Raw genomic sequence first — 14,746 nt, 5'->3', positions numbered from 1 at the left:
ATCTGCCTTCTTACACGTGTCTTTGATGTTACAGATGTTCATTTTTATTTGACCTGTAATTATTGGACCTGTAATTAATCTCTTTTTATTGTGTAGAAATTTACAGCAACAATGTCAACACCAGATAAGAAAGCCTCACAGAAGATTGGTTTTCGATTACGTAACCTACTCAAGCTTCCCAAAGCACATAAATGGTGCATATATGAATGGTTCTACTCAAATATAGATAAGTATGTATCTGGCTTACATCGTGAATATCACTTGAACCAGAAATTGAACTTTTTCAAATGTTATAAGCCATCCTCTTTCCTATAGGTCTGTTTTGATTCTATTTTTTCTGATTTCCTTTTTCTATTCTCCATTCTAGTTTTCCCCTCCCCCCTTTTGCAGAAGTTGTTACACATTTTTATGAAAAGTCAAATGAAAGTAAAATTTCTATATCATAATTTACAAAGACTGTGGAGTGGATACCCTAAAACAGAGCTCCCTTATTTGTAATGAACCAGATGTGGTTTATAAATCTTGAGATTTTTTCTTTTTTTAGAGAGTGAGAGAGAGAGAGAAAGAGCGGGAGAGGGGGAGAGAGAGAGAGAGAGAGAGAGAGAGAGAGAGAGAGAGAGAGAGAGAGAATCCCAAGCAGGCTCTGTGCCCAGCTCAGAGCCCAGTGCGGGGCTCATCCCACGACTGTGGGATCATGACCTGAGCTGAAATCAAGAGTTGACACTTAACTGACTGTGCCACTCAGGCGCCCCAGATCTTGAAATTTTTAAATGCTAGTATATTGGGGCACTCCCGCCTGACTCAGTCAGGAGAGCATCCGACTCTTGATCTCAGGGTTGTGAGTTCAAGCCCCATTGGGCGTGCTACTTAAAAAACATGCTAGTATATTGGTACAGAAGCAGTTACTAATGGTAGAAATGATTCAGTGAGATTTTTAAGATAAGCTTTTTATTTGGGACATAGTATTTATATACTTTAATTATACATAAATGTTTAAATAGAACATAGAGATCCGGGCGAAATCCAATTATTCAACACTAGTAACAATAGAAACAATTCTGAATTCTTATCCATCCTAATCGAATCGGACCTGTGCTAATCACTGATGCTTGCTCTGCTGGCTGCTTCTCTTGACTTCCCCTTCCTGGTTTCTAAACCAGTTGCCTACACTGCAGTGACTCTCGTGGATGGTCCTATCTGACCCTGAAACTCACGTGTGATTTGATTTCTAAGTCTGGTTCCTGGTTTCCCAAACTCATGAATGATTGTTTTATTTTTGTCCACAGCTTTTTCCATAGGCTTATGACACTCCCAGGGTGTCCTGGTGTGATCTGAGTTCTTCTGGAATCTCCAGGAACTGGTCTAACCCTCTCGAGTCCTCCAGTTTTCTAAAAATGATTTAATCTCCAAGAGGACTCCTTGGTGTTGGCCTTGCCTTTGGGGCGGAGATACTTTGTAGCTGACGTTCATCCTCCCAAGATATAATGACAAATGCTAGGCTGCTTCCCAAAGGATACACTCTCATGTGAGATCTCACAAAAAGCAGTGTCTCCTAGAACCTCAGGCACAGACCTGTTTCACGAGTAGCTTGTAGCCCTCGTGGTTTCCCAGACTTTCACAAACACCACTTTTGGTTTTAACGCTTTGAATCTGTGCCCATTTTACACGTGTCCTGGGTAGAAGCGTAAGATGGCATTTGGTGATTAGTATAATGTTGAAAATTGGAAAGCGTATTTTGAAATTTATGCGTCTGAGGCAGCTTGTTGTATATTAACCTTTAAAATACCATTTCTGTTTTACAGACCACTTTTTGAAGGCGATAATGACTTCTGTGTATGTCTGAAGGAATCTTTTCCCAATCTAAAAACAAGAAAGTTAACAAGAGTAGAATGGGGAAAAATCAGGCGGCTTATGGGAAAACCACGGAGGTAAAAATAACATTTTTGTTTAAAATAAAATCAATAAATTACTCGATAGTATCATTACACATTGGTTTTTTTTCATCTTCACAAGGACTGATACTGGGAACCTAACTTTTCAGAATAATCGTATGTTAAATATATCCTATTAACCAGCCTTTGTTCAGATGACAGGCTTTGAACATACTTTTTTTTTTTTTTTTTGATTTGATTATTTTCTTAACTATTTGGCAGGGGGGCTGTTATTTGGGGAGCGAGCTCTAGTGGGGGAGGGGCAAAGAGAGAGGGACACAGAGGATCCAAAGCAGGCTCTGTGCTGACAGCAGAGAACCCGATGTGGGGCTTGAACGCCGAAGCCATGGGATCATGACCTGAGCTAAAGTCTGATGCTTAACCAACTGAGCCACCCAGGTGCCCCTAATTGTTTTGCTTTTTAAAAAACATTTATTTTGAGAGAACACAAGGGCGGGAGAGGGGCAGAAAGAGAGGGAGAGAGAGAGAGAATCCCAAGTAGGCTCTGGGTGCCCGACTCGGAGCTCGATCTCAGGAACACTGAGATCATGACCTGAGCTGAAATCAAGAGCTGGATGCTTAACCAACTAAGCCACCCAGGTGCCCCCATCTGACTCTTGATCTCTGCCCAGATTGTGATCTCAGGGCCATGAGTTCAAGCCCCATGATGTTGGGCTGCCCACAGTAGGAAAAAAAAAAATTGCTGACACATCTTAAGAGTTCTCTTCAACAAGAAAAAATTTTAACTGTATATGGTGACAGATGTTGACTAGGTTTATTGTGGTGATATTTTTTGCAATATATACAAATATCGAACCATTCTGAGAGCACCCCTGAGCAGGGGAGGGGCAGAGAGAGAGAGAGAGAGAGAGAGAGAGAGAGAGAATCCCAAGCAGGTTCTGTGCTGTCAGGGCAGAGCCTGATGTGGGGCTCGATCTCATGAACTGTGAGATCATGACTTGACATCAAGTGTCAGACATTTAACCACCTGAGCCACGCAGGTGCCCCAAATTCCCGCTCTCTGTACAAAATTTGAAATAATGTGGTTCTCCCAATTTTTCCCTTGTACACCTAAAAGTTATATAAGGTGTTATATGTCTGTTATACCTCAATAAAATAAATGAAAGCACATTCTATCTCAAAAAACAAAACCCCAGAAAGAAAAATCAAGTGAATCTATCTGTTATTTTCTGAAAATTGCTTAAAAAACATTTTTTTTTAGGGGCGCCTGGGTGGCTCAGTCGGTTAAGCATCCAACTTCAGCTCAGGTCATGATCTCACGGTCTGTGAGTTCCAGCCCCACGTTGGGCTCTGAGCTGGCAGCACAGAGCCCTACATGGGGCTTGGACTCAAGAACTGAGAGATCATGACCTGAGCCAAAGTTGGACACTTAACTGACTGAGCCATCCCATCACCCTAAAACTTACTTTTCATGTGACATTACTTCTCCTTTTCCAGTTTTATCTTTCTTTCTAACACATTGGAAAACCTTGTATTGCTTTTTTTTTTTAAGTCTATTTATTTTTGAGAGGGGGAGAGAGCACGAGCCGTGGAGGGGCAGAGAGAGAGGGAGACACAGAATCCGAAGCAACTCCAGGCTCCGAGCTGTTAGCACAGAGCCCGACACGGGGCTGGAACTCACGAACCGTGAGATCACGACCTGAGCCAAAGTCAGATGCTCAACTGACTGAGCCACCCAGGTGCCCCGGAAAACCTTATGTTACTTTTGAGTGAAATTTTGAAATTTGGGGCACCTGGCTGGCTTAGAGGAGCACGGGCTCTTGATCTTGAGGTGGTGAGTTCGAGCCCCCGATGCAGTATAGAGATTACTTAAATAAATGAAACTTTAAAATTTTTTTCAAATGTTAGGTCATGAGTTCTGATATTCTCTGCCTATTAGAGGCACGTACAAGATTTTTTTCACTTTATTTTTTAAGTTTATTTATTTTGAGATAGGGCGAGAGGACATGTGTGCATACGCAGGGGAGGGGCAGAGAGAGGGAGAAAGAGAGAATCCCAAGCAGGCTCCTCACTGGCAGTGTGGAGCCCACCGCGGGGCTCGAACCCACTAACTGCGAGATCATGACCTAAACTGAAGTCAGACACTTAACCAACTGAGCCACCCAGGCTCCCCAAGACTTTTTCACCTTAAATGGTGGGAAAGTTCAGGGAAGGCATGGAAATATAAAGTGACTTGGGCAAGTAGAAACAGAATTTAGTTTCAATGATTTTTAAAAAAAAAATTTTCATGTTTATTTTTGAGAGAGAGAGAGAGAGACACAGTGCAAGCAGGGGAAGAACAGAGAGAGAGGGGAACACAGAATCCAAAGCAGGCTCCAAGCTCTGAGTTGTCAGCACAGAGCCCGACGTGGGGCTCAAATTCATGAACTGTGAGATCATAACCTGAGCCAAAGCTGGGCACTTAACCGACTGAGCCACCCAGGTGCCCCAGTTTTAATGATTTCTATAGTTAGCGATGAAACACAAGGAGAACTTTTAATGGAACTGGTAGTATTTTATCTATGTATTGAAAGATCACATTGCTGATATGTCTTTAATATTTCCCTCCTTTGTAAGAACAGAATTAAAATGAGATGGACCTATGTGTTTCATCCTGGTAGTTTTTGGTCTTTGGTAATTAATTCCTTTAGGCCATTTTGGTACAAAACTGTGACTTTACATGTTTGCGTAAATTGAGGTTCTTGTTTCTAATTATTGTCCATCAGGATCATATGTTAGTCACTTTTTCATTGTCTTCTTATAATTCTGTAGCTTAAGAGTGTCGTTGAAATATTTCTCATTAACTTATTCCGTTACCTTTCTATAACATTGCTTAATGGTTTAGTTCTTTACTTCATCAGAGTTAATTTACAGTTGAAATGAAGTCTTTATTTTCAACAAAAGTTTGTAGTTTTTCTTTTCTCTGAGGAAGTCAAGGTACAATACATATTATTGCTACAATATACTTCTTAAAATACCCTGAAAGAATGATAAAATGCCAGGAAGAAAATGTGCAATATACAGATGGTGAAATGGGAAGATGTATTTGAGGTTTGATAAGAAGACTTAAGGTTCTAAGTTAATCTGTAAATTCAAATCAGTCTCAATAAAAATATCAGTAGAACTGGGGCACCCAGGTGGTTCAGTCGGTCGAGTGTCCGACTTCGGCTCCGGTCATGATCTCATAGGTCGTGAGTTCGAGCCCCGCGTCGGGCCCTGTGCCGGCAGCTCAGAGCCTGGAGCCCGCTTCGGATTCTGTGTCTCCCTCTCTCCCTGCCCCTAACCCACTCGCATTCTGTCTCTGTCTCTCTCAAAAATAAATAAACATTAAGACAAACAAAATCATTGGGACTTTTTTTTTTTTTTTAACTAGATGAACTAATTCTCAAATTCAGATTTAAGACAGGTGAAATCAAGCAAAAAGATCTAGGAAAAATCTGAAGCAGCAAAGTAACTATGCTTACCAGATACTGAAGTCGATTACCAAGTGATCTTCATTAACAAAGTATAGTAATGGCACGTAAATAGACAGATTAAGGAAAGAGAATCTAGATAGTGTCACAGATGTCTCTGGGAATTTAATGCATAATAGCAGTGGTTGCCTCTCAAATACGTGGAGGGAGGAAGAGGCTAAATTAGTTACTTCATGGATATTGAGACCACTCTAGCAACCTAGAGAGAAGAGCCGGTTTCATAATTTTTATTTTATTTTATTTTTTGAGAGAGACAGAGCATGAGCGGGGGCGGGGCAGAGAGAGAGGGAGACACAGAATCCGAAGCAGGCTCAGGGCCCTGAGGTGTCAGCACAGAGCTGGACGCGGAGCTCGAACCCATGAAGCGCGGGATCATCCCCGGGGCTGAGGTCGGATGCTCAACCGACTGAGCCACCCAGGCGCCCCTAGATGATTTAAATATTTTTAAAATGAGGGGCGCCTGGCTGGCTCAGTCAGTAGAGCATGCGACTCTGGATCTTGGAGTTGTAAGTTCAAGCCCCAGCTTGGGTGTAAACATGACTAAAAAATTAAAAAATCCTAAAAAATGAAACAGTAAAACTGGTAGAGAAATTTATGGGAGAGTTTTGCTTAATCTTGAGTGGGAAAGGTCTAAGAGTCCACAAAGCTAGGCATCATAAAGGAAAATATCAACAAATTTAGCTGCAGAAAAATAACATTTCAGGGCCACCTTGGTGGCTCAGTCGGTTAGGCGTCTGACTTCAGCTCAGGTCACGATTTCACGTTTCCGTGAGTTCGAGTCCCACGTCAGGCTCTGTGTCGACAGCTCAGAGCCTGGAGCCTGCTTCGGATTCTGTGTCTCCCTCTCTCTCTGCCCCTCTCCCACTCATGCATGCACACACTCTCTCTCTCTCTCCCTCTCTCAAAAATAAACATTAAAAATAATAATAACATTTTGCATTACCCTCTCCAAAAGAAACATGAAATCAAAAGACAATGACAAGTATTTATAATTCTTATCACAAAGCCCAATTTCCTAATATGTAAATAACTCCTGTGAGTCCATAAGAAAAAGTCAAAAAATCCATGATAAAAATGATTATAAACAGTACATAGGAAAGAAGAAAAAGTGGATCTTGTAAACACATGAAAAGAGGTCAGTCTTACTCATAGTAAGAAATGGAAAAATCAGAGTATGCTAGGATACTGGTTTTTAGTCCGTAAAGCTTTAATATGTTATGTTGGCAGGGGTATGGTGAGTAGTCATGCTTGCTGGTGAGAGTAAATTTAGATAACCTCTGTGGAGGGCAATTTGATAATATCTCTCAGGTTTACAAATTTTCATACCCTTTCACCTAGTAATTCTACAACGTTAGGTTACAGAAAAGTCTGTACCTGGGTGTTACTAATTACAGTATTACTTCCAGTAGCAAGAGATTGGCAAAACGTGAATGTCCAATAATAGGGGAATGATTCATTCAAATGTGGTATCTCGATATAGTAAACAACTTGGAAACCACTTAATGTAAACCAAAATAAAATCAGAGATCATTCCTTGTGTGCTGACTTGGAACAGACTGCTAAGATACATTAAGAAAAGAAGGCAGGGGCGCCTGGGTGGCTCAGTCGGTTAAGCGTCCGACTTCGGCTCAGGTCACGATCTCGCGGTCCGCGGGTTCGAGCCCCGCGTCGGGCTCTGAGCTGATGGCTCGGAGCCTGGAGCCTGCTTCCGATTCTGTGTTTCCCTCTCTCTCTGCCCTTCCCCCGTTCATGCTGTGTCTCTCTCTGTCTGAAAAATAAATAAACGTTAAAAAAAAAAAATTTAAAAAAAAAAATAAAAAAAAAAAAAAATAAAAAAATAAAAAAAAAAAAAGAAAAGAAGGCAGAGGGGCGCCTGGGTGGCTCAATCGGTTGAGTGCCCGACTTCGGCTCAGGTCATGATCTCACGGTTTGTGGGTTCGAGCCCCGCGTGGGGCTCGGTGCTGACAGCTCGGAGCCGGGAGCCTGCTTCGGATTCTGGGTCTCCCTCTTTCTCTGCCCCTCCCCCGCTCATGTTCTGTCTCTCTCTGTCAAAAATAAACAAACATTAAAAAAAATTTTTTTTAAACTTATGAGGTTAAGCTTACCAAGTGTTGGTGAGGCTCTGGGGAAACTTGGAATCCTCTGTGCTGTTGATGGGAACATAAAATGGTGCAACCACTTTGGAAAACCGTCTGATAGTTTGAAGACCTCTTCAGAGAATTTTAGGTTCACAACCGAATCAAGAGGAAGGTATAGAGATTTTCCCATATACCCCCGGGCCCCACAGAGATGCAGCCTCCCCCGTCCTCAGTATCTCCCACCAGAGCGGGTTGATGGGTTCACTCCCGGTTTTGTACAGTCTACGGGTTTTGAAAAACGTACACTGACATATCTACCATCAGGATGTCGTAGAGTATTTGCTCTGCTCTAAAAATCTCTCGCACTTCAATTAGTCATTCCTCCCCCCGCAGTCCCAGCTACTGGCGACTGACCTTTTTATTGTCTCCAGAGGTCTCCGTTTTCCAGAGTGTCATATATTGGAATCACACGGCATGTAGCCTTTTCGGATTGGCTGCTCTCACTTAGTGGTATGCATCTCAGGTCCCCCTGTATCTTTTCCTGGCCTGACAGTTCATCCTTTTTGTTGGTTTAGTTTTTAATTTATTTTTAAATCAAAAAAATTTTTTGAGAGCGTGCGGGTGGGGGAGGGGCAAAGGGAGAGGGAGGGAAAGACTCTTAAGCAGGCTCCACGGTCAGCGCGGAGCCCGATGTGGGCCTCGATCTCCCGACTGAGATCGTGACCCGAGCCGAAATCCAGAGTCTGACGCTTCACCGGCTGAGCCACCCAGGTGCCCCAGTCGTTCATCCTTGTGAGCGCTGAATCGTATGTCCGAATATCCCACTCGCCTCACCGAAGGACGTCTCGGTGGCTTCAAGTTCTGGCAGTTGTGAGTAAAGCTGCCATGAGCGTCTGTGTTGGAGTTTTGGTGCGGACGGAAGTTTCCACCTCATCCGGGTAGATACGAAGGAGTGTGGTTACTCGAGGGTATGGTAAGAGGGTGCGTCGTTTCGCGAGAAACCATCTAACCGTCTTCCAAAGCGGCCGTGCCGTTTTGCGTCCCCACCTGAAGGAAGGAGGGTTTCTGTTCCCCGTCCTTGCCAGCATTGGGTGTTGTCTGCGTTCCAGGTCTCGGTCGTTGTAATAGGTGTGTACTAGTGTCTCATTTAATTTGCATTTCCCCTATGACACACGATGTGGAGCATCAAATAGGCTTATTTGTCGTCTGTAGGTCTTCTTGGGCAATAGTTGGCTTCTTTTGTTTTTCGTTTCTTGAAAGGTTAGCAGACACTGACCATCTGACCCAGCCATTCCACTCCTAGGTATTTAGTGAAGAGAAATTAAAGCAAAAATGTATACAAAAACCTATCCACAGATGTTCGTGTCACCTAAGTTGTAATCGCCCCAAAGTGGAAACAGCCCGACTGTCCACCACTAGGTGAACAGATAAACGGGTTATGACACACTCGTGGAGCAGGATACTGTTCTCCAGTAAAAAGAATGAACCGTCGACGCCTGCAACAACACGGATTACTCTTGGGGTAATTAGGCTGAGTGAAGGAAGCCTGACAAAAAGAGTTGGTACCAGATGATTTCATTTGTATGAGATTTTAGAAGATAGAAACTACAATGACAGAAAGCAACTTGGTGATTGCTTGAGAAGTGCGGTGTAGAAGAAGGGATAGTAAAGTACCACGAGGAGACTTTGGGGAGTGATTGACGTCTTGAAGTGTTCATGATCTCGTCTGTGGTGATGGTTTCGTGGATCTATATTTTGTGGCATGAAAGCTGTGCTGAAGTCACTTTGGTTCATCCCAGTATTTGAGAATAGAAGTATGACAGGCCTGGGGGGCTCTGTTGGTTGAGCGTCCGACCCTTGATTTCGGCTCAGGTCGTGTTCTCGCGGTCATGGGACTGAGCCCCGTGTTGAACTCTGCGCTGACAGCAGGGAGCCTGCTTGGAATTCTGTCTCCCTCTCTCTCTGCCCCTCCCCTGCTCGTGCATGCGTGTGATCTCTCTCTCTCTCTCAAAATAAATAAACATTAAAAAAAAAAAAAAAGAAAAGGAAGTAAGGCCCTAAAGATAAGAGTAATTAAATTCAGTGTTTATGCTTCAAGGCAGGAAGTATGATTAAACATTTACACGGTGGTAAGCCTCATCTTTAATTCTGTATTGGTTCGCTCACTGGGTCACAAGGAAGATATCTTGTTCTTCTGAATAGAATATTGTAATTGGATTTGGTCCCAGGAGGAGACCTGGGATCCAGATGCCGTGGTGTCAAAGGATGGTGACCAAATCCTCCTCCTTTGTAGGAAAGGGCGATCTAGATAATTTACTTTGAAGAGAAACAATGACTATTTCTAAGAGCCTGTTTTTGAACAAATTCCTCAAGAGAGGAAAAGAGGGCACGGTGAGGTGGATGGTCTGATGTCAAGTTTCCGTATAGGATGGTTATCAGTTTATATGGTTTTTGTAATTTATTCTAGATGTTCTTCTGCATTTTTTGAGGAAGAGAGATCAGCATTAAAACAGAAACGGCAGAAAATAAGACTCTTACAACAAAGGAAAGTTGCGGACGTTTCCCAGTTCAAAGACCTCCCAGACGAAATCCCTTTGCCCCTGGTTATCGGAACCAAAGTTACAGGTGAGTGAGCACAAGTTCATTACTGGTTTGATTTGTAAGGTTTCACCATGCCGACTGCTAGCCACTAGACACGTGGCTTTTAAACTGAGAAGTTTACGCTGTAGCTCTGTAGTAACATGCGGTCCAAGGTACTGTTGGTTCGTCTATGACATCCCGTTTGAAACTACTTAGGGAAAAGCGTACCGGGTCGAAGCAACGTCTACTACGACGTAAGCCGGAGCAAACTGACACAAAGACGAAATCGACAGTTCACTGGGGTCCCTGCAGCTGTACATTGTTTACATTTTGAATTTTTAAATGATTCCGCCTTTGGCTTTCACATCATTTACTTGCCTGTCTAACCGCTCTTCAGTGGTTAGCCCACAAACACGTTGTTCTTGCGCTCTTTGGCTTTGGGGATAGTCCATTTCTAAGGACTGAATAAACGAAATTATTCAGTAGGTAGTTGGTTCAAAGTTTTATTTAAGGATATAAGTTCTGTCGGTTGGTGGATATGATTCTGTGTATTCTTTTTGGTTACAACGTGGAAGGAAAGTAGCACCAAAGCCTCAAGTTTAAGGTAATTCTTCATAATGTGGTAAACTAAAATCATAACTTATGTAATATAAAAAATAACAAGGTGTTGAGTGGGTAGACAGATTAGTAACTGTACTGAAAGGGTTTTAAAAATGGTTGGATTTATCAAGGAACGTTTTCTGGAGGAAAGGTAACCTCGAGTTATGTTAATATCACTTTTTCTAGTCGTAGAAGTGGTACATATTTCCATGACGCTGTAGAGAGGAGTAATTCCGAGGAAAGGTGGATAATAGAGAAGAGCCTATGTGGTGCATATGAGATGCATACAAGGAGGTGAACGGATTTGGTCACGACTTGCCACAACAACTTACCACATACAAAACTTACCAATGACCTCTCTCCCGACAAAATTGGCCTGGGGGTGAGGCTGGCAATGAAGTGAGGGATCTCGAAAAGTCTCGAAAAGATACATTAGTTCTAGGGGTGCTTGGGTGGCTCAGGCAATTGAGCGTCCGACTTTGGCTCAGGTTGCGATCTCGTGGTCCGTGAGTTCGAGCCCCGCGTCGGGCTCTGTGCCGACAGTTCGGAGCCTGGGGCCGGCTCCGGATTCTGTGTCTCCCTCTCTCTCTGACCCTCCCCGTTCATGCTCTGTCTCTCTCTGTCTTAAAAATAAATAAACATTAAAAAGCTGCTTCAATAAAAAAAAAAACAAAAGAAAAGATACATTGGTTCTAAAAACCCCATATAAAAAAGCACAGATACAAAGTCTGCAGGGTAACTACAAATCAGAGAAGCGTTGAGAAGAATAGAGTAACACAGAAACACAGGACTTTTTTTTTTTTTTTTCAGTGTATTTATTTCTTTAGAGAGAGAGTGTGCACACACGTGTGCAAGCAGGGGAGGAGCAGAGGGAAAAAGGGAGGGAGAGAATCCTGAGCGGGCTGTGTGCTGAGAGCAAAGAGCCCATTGTGGGACTTGATCTCACACATAAACCAGGAGAACATGACCTGAGCTGAAACCAAGAGTCAGATGGACACTCACCCCAGCCACCCAGGTGCCCCCCAGTTAGGAAATTTGTAAAAGTCAGTTGCTTCAAAATTTTAAGGACTGGCAGTATTATTTGAAGAGACTGAGAATTTTATAGAGGGTCTATGAGTAGGCGTTCTCATGACAGTGGAGAATAGGTTGGACTGGCTGTATGAAGATATGAGAAAAGTGTGTAGGAATCCATTGCTGGGGCTCTTTTTTTTAATGTTTACTTTTTATTTGAGAGAGAGAGAGAGAGAGACATGTACACAGGTGGGGGAGGAGCAGAGAGACGGGGGGGGGGGGAGAGAGAGAGGATCCGAGGCAGGCTCTGCACAGATCCTCTCTCTCCCCGCCTCTCTCCCACTTGAGCGCACACTCATTCTCTCTCTCTCTGCCCCTCCCCTGTGTGCTCTCTTTCTCCCTTTCTCTCAAAATAAATAAATAAACTAAAAAAAAATAAAAACTGCTAAAAGGCATACCTGAAAAACCAATAAAGAAGTCAGTTTGGGGAGTGTCTGGGTGGCTCATTTGGTTAAGCGTCTGACTTCGGCTCAGGTCGTGATCTCGCGGTTCGTGGGTTCGAGCCCCGTGTCAGGCTCTGTGCTGACAGCTCGGAGCCTGGAGCCTGCTTCGGATTCTGGGTCTCCCTCTCTCTGCCCCTCCCCTGCTCATGCTCTGTCTCTCTCTGTCTCAAAAATAAATAAACATTAAAAAAAATTTTTTTAAAGTTAATTTTGAAATTGTAACAAGTAATTGAATGAGAAGATGACGGGAAAGAAAGGACAGGGAAAGAAAAAACACGGGATAACTAGAAAATAAAGAGCAAGATGGTGGGCTCAAGTCTTGTCCTATTTTCATTATTTTAAATGTCAATGAACTGAGCCCTATACTTAAAAAGTAGAGACTATCAAACTGGGTTTAAAAAAAAAAAAAACGCCCGGGGCGCCTGGGTGGCTCAGTCAGTTAAGCGTCTGACTTCACCTCAGGTCATGATCTCACAGTTCACGGGTTTGAGCCCCGCGTCGGACTCGAGCCTGCTTGGGATTCTCTCTCTCCTTCTCTCTCTGCCCCTCCCCTGCTCACTCTCTATCTCTGTCTCGTTCTCTCTCTCTCAAAATAACTAAACAAACATTAAGAGAAAGAAAGAAAACAAGAAAGAGACTCAGCGGTCACCGTGACCAAGGGTTTACATAGGTGCCCGCTACCTAGCATGTTCTGGAACTGGACCCCCTGAACGAAAGGAGGTATGCCACCTCAGCCACGTTGTTGGCGCACACGGTGTAGGTCCAGTAAACCACCTTTGTTAGTGTGGGAACAGTGGGAACGCTGGACATTCAAGTTCCCGGATGCTAACCTTGCAGACGCGCCTTTCTAAGGAGAGCAGTCTTGGGCCTGGTGGATTAATCTTTTCTGAACAGCATCGGTGTCTTTTTTTTTTTTTAGTTAAACGGCTCCAAGTGTTTCACTTGTGTATAATAACCAAAGTTCTTCTGTTGACTTTTTTTTTTTTTTAATTTGGGGTTCAAGGCAAGGCTTAAAAATATTTCCCCCTGGTAGGGGCACCCGGCTGGCTCAGTCGGTAGAGCATGTGACTCTTGGTCTTGGGGTCGTGAGTTTGAGCCCCACGTGAGGGGTAGAGATTATATACATACGTACATACATACATACATAAATTTTCCCCTGGTAGATCTAGGATTTCGTTCATGTATCAAATTAGTGATCATCATTATAGGTGTTCTTTAAAATTTTTTTGTTTCTCTCAACCTAAAATGCATGCTTTGTGTGATACTATAATAGACAATAATACTATACTTCCTACGTTAAAACAAATTTTTTTTAAGTGTATTTATTTTCTTTTTTTTTTTTTTTTTAATTTTTTTTTTCAACGTTTTTTATTTATTTTTGGGACAGAGAGAGACAGAGCATGAACGGGGGAGGGGCAGAGAGAGAGGGAGACACAGAATCGGAAACAGGCTCCAGGCTCCGAGCCATCAGCCCAGAGCCTGATGCGGGGCTCGAACTCACGGACCGCAAGATCGTGACCTGGCTGAAGTCGGACGCTTAACCGACTGCGCCACCCAGGCACCCCAAGTGTATTTATTTTCGAGAGCGAGAGAGACAGAGCATAAGCTGGGGAGGGGCAGAGAGAGAGGGAAACACAGAATCTGAAGCAGCTCCAGGCTCCGAGCTGTCAGCATAGCGCCCGACACACGGCTCGAACCCACGAACCACGAGATCATACCTGAGCCGAAGTTGGACGCTTTACCGACTGAGCCCCCCAGGCACCCCCCTGTACACTTCCTACGTTTTAAATCACATGTTTAGAGCAGTTTTATATTTGACAGTTTGTTGTATCCTTCCAAACAGCGTGATGCCTTTTCGTCTCTTTTCCCAGCACGATTACGTGGTGTTCATGATGGTCTCTTCACCGGACAAATAGATGCCGTGGATACTTTTAATGCCACTTATCGAGTCACTTTTGATAGGGCAGGGCTCGGGACCCACACCGTCCCTGACTACGAAGTCCTGGTGAGTATTTTGTAATACACGCACGTTTATGCCTTTAAGGACGCTCTGTAGAATCTTCTTACAGGCCGTTTTGTGAGGGACTCCAGATTCCAGGTTACAGAGGAAGAGATCCCGGGGGGTTTGGCCCCTGGAGCGGAACGATATCAAAGTCTTTGACGTTCCCGGAGCTAACGTCCTTCCCCACGCAGCACTCGAGTGTGACAGCACTAATCACTCCTCACTGAACAGTCCTGGCCACAGAGCACTCTTGGTCCGGCTGCTTCACTAAAGTCTACTCCTCTTGCAAGAAGATTTGAAAAACATGAAGTAACATCTTGCACTTTAACATTCGTTCTCCTATTTTAGCCTCAGAATTGTGCGCTTTTTGCATGGTGAACTTAAGACGGAAGTACGTGAAGTAACTTATTCGAGGCCCTAGAGTGGGCCCTGCCAGGCTGAGACCAGGATCCAGGCCTTTTGAATTCGTGATACAGTACTTTTTACTACTACACCATTACTTCCTGATCGTGCTTGATTTAGCAATGCCTTGAGAGTTCTACACCTTTCTGATCAGTCAACATAATTT

The 14,746-nt window shown here is 43.6% G+C and overlaps 1 protein-coding gene across 10 annotated transcripts in view; it reads left to right on the top strand.

Moving 5' to 3' along the window:
- LIN9 (lin-9 DREAM MuvB core complex component) overlaps window positions 1-14,746 on the top strand; it is a 60,965-nt gene that overhangs the window by 19,636 nt on the left and 26,583 nt on the right. For all 10 annotated transcript variants that reach the window (XM_042925016.1, XM_042925020.1, XM_042925024.1 and 7 more), the window contains 4 exons: window positions 97-230; window positions 1,803-1,928; window positions 9,950-10,107; window positions 14,048-14,181. In XM_042925016.1, coding sequence (XP_042780950.1) covers window positions 97-230; window positions 1,803-1,928; window positions 9,950-10,107; window positions 14,048-14,181 — 552 coding nt within the window. The remainder of the gene's footprint in view (window positions 1-96; window positions 231-1,802; window positions 1,929-9,949; window positions 10,108-14,047; window positions 14,182-14,746) is intronic.

Source organism: Panthera leo, chromosome F3, assembly GCF_018350215.1.
Source record: "Panthera leo isolate Ple1 chromosome F3, P.leo_Ple1_pat1.1, whole genome shotgun sequence".
Lineage (NCBI taxonomy): Eukaryota > Metazoa > Chordata > Mammalia > Carnivora > Felidae > Panthera > Panthera leo.
This window is presented reverse-complemented; position numbering and strand designations above follow the sequence as displayed.